General features: G+C 40.6%; 1 protein-coding gene across 1 annotated transcript; it reads left to right on the top strand.

The window, feature by feature from the left end:
- The first annotated feature begins 1,354 nt into the window (after positions 1-1,354).
- Positions 1,355-7,544, top strand: LOC110865603. Its single transcript, XM_035974171.1, has 4 exons — positions 1,355-2,032; positions 2,126-2,510; positions 6,692-6,745; positions 7,259-7,544. The coding sequence occupies exons 1-4, from the start codon at positions 1,355-1,357 to the stop codon at positions 7,273-7,275; spliced, it is 1,134 nt and encodes a 377-aa protein (XP_035830064.1). The 3' UTR covers positions 7,276-7,544.
- The last annotated feature ends 325 nt before the right edge of the window (positions 7,545-7,869 follow it).

The raw sequence follows: 7,869 nt of genomic DNA, 5'->3' as shown, positions 1-7,869 counted from the left end.
TCTCTACGAGAGTGTTTATGCTAAACCCAATTTCATGGGTCGAATGCGTATGCTTAGCTCTCTACGAGAGTGTTTATGCTAAACCCAATTACACGGGTCGAATGCGTATGTCAAACTCTCTACGAGAGTGGTTATGCTTAACCCAATTATTGGGTTGTTGTATGCTTAAGAGTAAGAATGTTTTATGTGGTTAAAGCTAAATCGAAAGGTTATGATTTTCTATGAGATAACTAACTTATTAAATTTGTGAATGTTAATGTAGGTAAAGCACCTCTATAGGCGATTTGGAGTTATGGGACGAGCACATGTTCAAGCCTTATAATACCAAGCATATGCATACTTTTGGGTCCATGTTTTGCCACTTTGTTAGACTTTGTTGAAATGTTTTAGATTTAAAAACTCGTTACTTTTGTTGGAATGGTTTTATGTAAATTGGGTCGTAGGTAAACGTTGTATGTTATGTAAAAACAGGGGGTATGTCCGTTTTACAAACGGGTCATGCCCAATTTTTGTAAAAATTTCTTTAAGCGTCAAAGTGGTATTTTAATTCTCCGAAAAATCTTGTTTATGTAGTTAATCTATTATTTTTGAAAAGCGGTCCTTACAAGTTGGTATCAGAGCCATGGTTTGAGGGATTCGAGCTTTTAACGCGATGCTTGAACTCAAACCAATGGCTCGTTCGAAAGTGTGCTCGCTCCCGGATCGCCAATGAGGTAATAATGTATGATTTCGATAAATGCTAGTATATGTTATGAGTTTAAGATGTAAGGTTAAGTTAAATATGTGAAGTAACAATTATGGGCATCAAAACAAGTAATTCCGGAACCCGGGCAGCTGGTACGGACCTGGAAATGGGTTAAAACACAAAAAAATAAAGTTGCAGCGAAATGATCAGGGGAAGGCCGTCGCCGACGCCCTGTAGGTCCGTCGCCGACGCCTTATTTTGGCCGACGGCCTAAGTTCCTGTCTACGGACATTTTTACCCGACGCCCACTTTTAAGAGCCGTCGCCGACGGGCTACCCTGCCGTCGCCGACGGCTAGCGTGTGTCTGTTTCGCTGATTTGCCTTGTTTTTACCCATTCTAAGTCCCCGTATCAATTGAAAGCCTACTAAATTGCGATGAAAAGTCCATGAGGGACTTCATAAGTATGGGGAACCATAAATAGAAATTTTGAAGTGATGAACTTGAAATAATCGGAGGTGACGAGTCGAATAATATGAACGAAAAGTAAAAATTTTAAAAGGCAAGTAAAATTCAACTAAGGGAAGGTGGATGAAATAAACTTGGAGTAATGAAATATGACGTAATGAAAGCTTGTTAGTTGTGTTAAATATAAATGTGATGTTGTGTAGATGGCCGATGCAAGAAATATCAATGATGATAATGATGATAACAATGATGCGGCTAGACAAGAAGCATTCGAGAACAGAGTTACAGAAGTAGCGGAAGGGGTTATACAAGCCAATCTTCCACGGTTGGCTCAAGAAGTAGAAAGCCGAGTTCTAGGGGTTGTGGATGCTATGATGACTAATAAGTTCGAAGAGTTGAAGGAATTAATCGAAGGATCCAAGAGTAAAGGTAAGGAACGAAGGTGCACTTACAAGGATTTTATGGCATGCCATCCGATGACGTATGACGGTAAAATTGACCCAGTCGAATGTCAAAGATGGGTCTCGAATATAGAGGCGGTGTTTATACGAAGCCGGTGCGATAAGGAGGACCAAGTGATGTTCGCTACCGGTTTACTAACCCATCAAGCGAAAGATTGGTGGGATGCGCACAGCAAGGAAATAGGCGAAGATAGGCTGCAAGCTATGACTTGGCAAGAGTTCAAGGGGCCCTTCATGAGATATCATTGTCCTCAGTCGGCGATCGACAAGATTCAGGAGGATTTCTTACGCCTCCGGCAGAAAAACGAATCAGTGAATGAAATAGCAAACAATTTTATGGATAAGATGAAGTTCTGTGGAGAATTGGTAACAACCGAGAGGATGAAGATAAGTCGCTTCTATGGCGTGTTAAAAGCAGAAGTTAGAGAGTTCATCACTCCCTCAAAATGTGAAACTCTTGAAGAGCTCATTGATTTAGCGCGGGATAGAGAGATCGAAATTAAAAGGTAAGAGGAGCGAGGTGAAAAGAGGCCGAGTGAAAAAGGTGCAAGTTTTAGTCCATCCAAAAAGGGGAAGTTTCAGGATCAAGGAAGAAAGGGTAAGTCGAAAGGTGGGATTACACCATGCAAGACATGTGGAAAGCTCCATACCGGAGAGTGTTTGCTAGGTAAGAAGGGGTGCTTTAAATGTGGTAAGGAGGGGCATTCGTCCTATCAATGCCTGGATAACCCAAAGACTTGTTTCAACTGTTTCGAAAAAGGGCATATCAAGTCGGAATGCCCAAAGCTTCAACAAGGGTCAAAGAAAGAAGATAGGAAGCAAGAGGGTTCTAGGGCAAAGGGGAGAATGTTTCAGATCACGTCTGAAGAAGCCAAGTCCCAGCCAAATATGGTCTCAGGTATTTTTCTAATAAATTCTATACCGGTTTACGTTTTGTTTGATACCGGAGCTACCATGTCGTTTATCTCTAGTGAAATTGTTCAACATCCATCCTTTAAGATTGAACGAATGCCGTTGCCCTTAGAAGTAGAGATAGCAGATAGTAAAAGTTACTTGTTGCACGAAATATGTAAAAATTGCAAATTGACCATTGAGGATGAGGAGTTTGCTATTGATCTTATCCCCATGATCTTGGGGGAATTCAAAGTAATAGTGGGTATGGATTGGATGTCTCAAAACCATGCAGAAATAAAATGTGAATCCAAATCTATATTTCTTCAAACTCCAAGTGGAAGACGATTAAATGTACAAGGCAAAAGGAAGATGGAAGCGAAGCTATGTACTCTCGTTCAAGCCACTAAGTACGTGCTCAATGGGAGTAGAGCATACTTAGCTTACGTAGCAAATACTCAACAAAGCTTTCCAAAGCTTGAAGATGTTGAAGTTGTGAACGAATTTCCGGATGTATTCCCGGAAGAATTGCCGGGACTCCCTCCCGAGCGAGAAGTGGAGTTCAATATCGAATTGAATCCGGATGCGAAACCAGTCGCGAAGGCTCCCTATAGATTAGCTCCCACGGAAATGCGGGAATTAATGACACAAATACAAGACCTCTTAGACAAAGGTTTTATACGCCCAAGTGTGTCGCCTTGGGGAGCGCCCGTCTTATTTGTTAAGAAGAAAGACGGGTCGATGCGCATGTGCATCGACTATAGGGAGTTAAATAAGCTAACCATAAAGAACCGCTACCCTTTACCTAGAATTGACGACCTTTTTGATCAGTTACAAGGGGCGAGTTGGTTCTCCAAGATAGATCTGCGATCGGGGTACCATCAGGTTAGAGTACGAGAAGAAAACATTCCAAAGACCGCATTTAGAACCCGTTACGGACATTATGAATTTTTAGTTATGTCCTTTGGGTTAACAAATGCGCCGGCGGCATTTATGGACCTTATGAACCGTGTATGCCGACCCATGTTGGATAGATCGGTAATTGTATTCATAGATGACATTTTGGTTTATTCACGAAGCAAAGACGAACATGCGGTACATTTGCGTGAAGTACTTGAAACTCTCCGTAAGGAGAAGCTCTACGCAAAATTTTCAAAGTGTGCCTTTTGGCTTAGGGAGGTACAGTTTCTGGGGCATGTGATAAATGCGGAGGGTGTTATGGTCAATCCTTCAAAGATCGATGCTGTAATGAAATGGGTTCCTCCGAAAAACCCAACAGAGATAAGAAGTTTTCTGGGTCTTGCTGGATACTACCGGAGGTTCATACAAGATTTTTCCAAGATAGCCTTACCCTTAACAAAACTGACCAGAAAGAAAGAGAAGTTTGTATGGGAAAAAGAACAGGAGGAGGCTTTTCGAATGTTGAAAGAAAAACTATCAAGTCCCCCAATCCTAACGTTACCAGACGGAACCGAAGACCTGGTGGTCTATTCAGACGCTTCACACCAGGGATTGGGTTGTGTTCTAATGCAAAGAGGGAGAGTTATCGCTTATGCTTCGCGACAATTGAAGCCTCATGAGGTGAACTACCCCACACACGACTTGGAATTAGCGGCCGTAGTGTTTGCATTAAAGATTTGGAGGCATTATCTATATGGGGCAAAATGCACCATTTACTCGGACCACAAAAGCCTTAAATATTTCTTTGAACAGAGAGACCTAAACATGAGGCAGCGGAGGTGGTTGGAACTTATCAAGGATTATGATTGTGATATCCTCTACCATCCGGGGAGGGCAAATGTAGTAGCCGATGCATTAAGCCGTAAAGAGTATCCATCTCCCATAAGAGTGAAATCCATGAAGATGGTAGTTACACCACGATTACTTGAGGAGATCCGCGAATCCCAGATAAAGTCGCTCGGAGCGGACGACCTGAAGAGGGAACGATTAAAAGGTGTGATCGATGATCTAGAAGAAAATTCGACCGGGCTTAAGACGCGGTTCGGCCGAATTTGGATTCCGCGATTCTGCGAAGTCAAAGCTGCCCTGCTCGACGAGGCACATAAGTCTCGATATTCGGTCCATCCCGGGGCTACAAAGATGTATCGGGACTTGAAAGCCAATTATTGGTGGCCGGGTATGAAGCGCGACATAGTTAAATACGTCGCGAAATGCTTAACATGCTCCCAAGTGAAAGTAGAACATCAAAAGCCGTATGGGAAATTACAACCCTTGGAGATACCGGTATGGAAGTGGGAGGAACTAACGGTGGATTTGATAACCAAACTTCCTAAAACAAAGAAAGGGCACGATACAATATGGGTAATCGTAGACCGGCTTACAAAAAGCGCTCACTTTTTACCCATCAAAGAAGCTTACTCTTCCGAGAAATTGGCAGAAATTTATATGAACGAGATCATATCCCGTCATGGAGTGCCCGTGTCGATTGTCTCGGATCGGGACACTAGATTTACTTCTCGTTACTGGCGGAAGTTTCACGAGAGTGTGGGTATGAAGTTGCACATAAGTACCGCTTACCACCCTCAAACGGACGGCCAGTCAGAAAGAACCATTCAAACGCTCGTTGATATGTTGAGGGCGTGTGCCTTAGATTTTGGGGGAAGTTGGGACGACCAATTGCCACTGGTCGAATTTTCTTATAACAACAGTTACCATAGTGGTATTCAAATGGCACCTTACGAACTATTATACGGGAGAAAATGTAGGACTCCCGTATGTTGGGGCGAAGTGGGACAAAGGGAGCTTGCACCAAGTGATTTAATAGCAGTAACGAATGAAAAGATTGAAATGGTTAGAACAAGGTTGAAAGCAGCTCAAGATCGGCAAAAAGCTTATGCAGACAAGAGAAGGCGTCCTATCGAGTTCCAAGTTGGAGATTTTGTCTTGCTAAAGGTGTCCCCATGGAAGGGTATAATCCGTTTTCGCAAACGGGGAAAGCTAGGTCCTCGTTACATTGGGCCGTTTAAAATTTTGGCTCGGGTTGGAAGGGTTGCGTATCGATTGGAATTACCGCCTGCTCTAAACGGGATTCACAATACCTTCCACGTGTCGCAATTAAGAAAGTGTCTTGCGGATGAGACAGCACTAGTACCACTCGATGATATCGAGTTGGATGAAGGGTTAAATTATGTCGAAAAACCCGTAGCCATTAAGGACTTCAAGGTGAAGAATCTCCGAAATAAAGCTGTTAAACAAGTGTTGGTCCAATGGCGACACCGAAAAGGTTCGGATCTTACATGGGAAACTGAAGACGAAATGAGGAAGCACTACCCTTATCTTTTCGGTATGTCAATACTTAAATTGTTATGTGATCAGGTTTCGGGGACGAAACCTCTTTTAAGGGGGGTAGACTTGTAACACCCCAAAATATGCTATTCATTTACTTGTTTTATTAAAGGTGTATAAATTGTAATAATTAACCAAGTCAAAAGATTTTGGTAATTGTTAACTAGAAAGAAAATTAGTGTGATAACTATCCACACTTATAACCCTAGGGACTAAAATTGTGATTATGACAAAATTTTAATAACAATAATAATATAACAAAAACCAACACACTGGTGTTGGTGGGGGATCGATCGAACAAGCAGAGAGAAGGGGGAAACCCTAGCTCAAGCAAAAACAAGCAATTGGATCTAAATTCTCAAGATAATCTAGTGCATGAGTCCATAAATCTGAATAACTAACCTCAATTTCGTAAGTGGTAAGCTTGATTTTCTGAATTTATGATTTTTAGAATGAGGGGTTAGACCAAATCTCGATTCCTTGTAACCAATGTAATGAATCTGAGTTAAGATTGCTTTTTAGAATAGGAATCATGCTTGAAATTATGTTCTATAAAAAGTGTAGTGAAAAACCCACTTTGTAAAGATTTTGTTACTAATAGGAAATTCATGAGAATTAGGATCATGAGTTAATTGATATGTGAAATTGTTGTGATGCTCGAATGCTAGATAAACTGATTTTAGAATGGAAATTATATGAATTTAGAGGAAGATGATTCTTGTGTTGTGATGAGCTAGTAGGGACATGCTTAGTAAACTTGTACCTTGTGCCTTATGTATGATGCTTACCAAGTGTTCGATGAAATGCCTAAAAGAAGAATTTATGTGGAAATAGTATAATGATGCCACAAACTAAATAAAGTGAACGAATGTTCTAATGTAGGCGTGAAAGAAGAAGGTACAAGCACTAAGCAAGCGGAAGGAGCACAAGATCGAGGTATGCTTCGTGTCATACGAGTCTTTATTATATTTCCTATTTATATAAAATTTCGTTGTAAAAGCTATTCTTATATAACGAGATCGACGATGTAGTAAGCAAGCGACAAATCCCTTGTGGATTTGGGTATGTTAATGAAAGTAGTGTTGAGTTATGCTAACCCAATTTCATGGGTCGAATGTGTATGCTTAGCTCTCTACGAGAGTGTTTATGCTAAACCCAATTTCATGGGTTGAATGTGTATGCTTAGCTCTCTACGAGAGTGTTTATGCTAAACCCAATTTCATGGGTCGAATGCGTATGCTTAGCTCTCTACGAGAGTGTTTATGCTAAACCCAATTACACGGGTCGAATGCGTATGTCAAACTCTCTACGAGAGTGGTTATGCTTAACCCAATTATTGGGTTGTTGTATGCTTAAGAGTAAGAATGTTTTATGTGGTTAAAGCTAAATCGAAAGGTTATGATTTTCTATGAGATAACTAACTTATTAAATTTGTGAATGTTAATGTAGGTAAAGCACCTCTATAGGCGATTTGGAGTTATGGGACGAGCACATGTTCAAGCCTTATAATACCAAGCGCTTCCGCAACTCATATGCATACTTTTGGGTCCATGTTTTGCCACTTTGTTAGACTTTGTTGAAATGTTTTAGATTTAAAAACTCGTTACTTTTGTTGGAATGGTTTTATGTAAATTGGGTCGTAGGTAAACGTTGTATGTTATGTAAAAACAGGGGGTATGTCCGTTTTACAAACGGGTCATGCCCAATTTTTGTAAAAATTTCTTTAAGCGTCAAAGTGGTATTTTAATTCTCCGAAAAATCTTGTTTATGTAGTTAATCTATTATTTTTGAAAAGCGGTCCTTACATGATCGCTTTTTGTTTCGACATTAAAGTTGCATTCATCATTGTCAGTGCCTGTTCTCTTTCTGAATTTGTTGTTTGGAGACCAGTTACTGTTTTGTTCAATATATCGTACGATTCTTTCATATAATTAAGGTTGAACAATAACTGCTCCTTTTTCTTCTCGTACTTCCCTCAAATTTGATTTTAAGAGCTTCCCATATTGACTTAGCAGTTTTGTCGTGTTCCAACAGAATGAATATATCTTCTTTAATCGCTT

Source organism: Helianthus annuus, chromosome 6 (genome assembly GCF_002127325.2).
Source record: "Helianthus annuus cultivar XRQ/B chromosome 6, HanXRQr2.0-SUNRISE, whole genome shotgun sequence".
Classification (NCBI taxonomy): domain Eukaryota; kingdom Viridiplantae; phylum Streptophyta; class Magnoliopsida; order Asterales; family Asteraceae; genus Helianthus; species Helianthus annuus.
The sequence above is the reverse complement of the archived record's forward strand: the minus strand, read 5'-3'. Positions and strand labels throughout refer to the sequence as shown.

Coding starts and splice junctions, on each gene's coding strand:
- LOC110865603 (XM_035974171.1), top strand. CDS start 1,355: ATGGCCGATGCAAGAAATATCAATGATGATAATGATGATAACAATGAT. Junction 2,033..2,125: donor ATGGCGTGTTAAAAGCAGAA/GTTAGAGAGTTC, acceptor AAAAGGTAAGAG/GAGCGAGGTGAAAAGAGGCC. Junction 2,511..6,691: donor CCAGCCAAATATGGTCTCAG/GTATTTTTCTAA, acceptor GTTCTAATGTAG/GCGTGAAAGAAGAAGGTACA.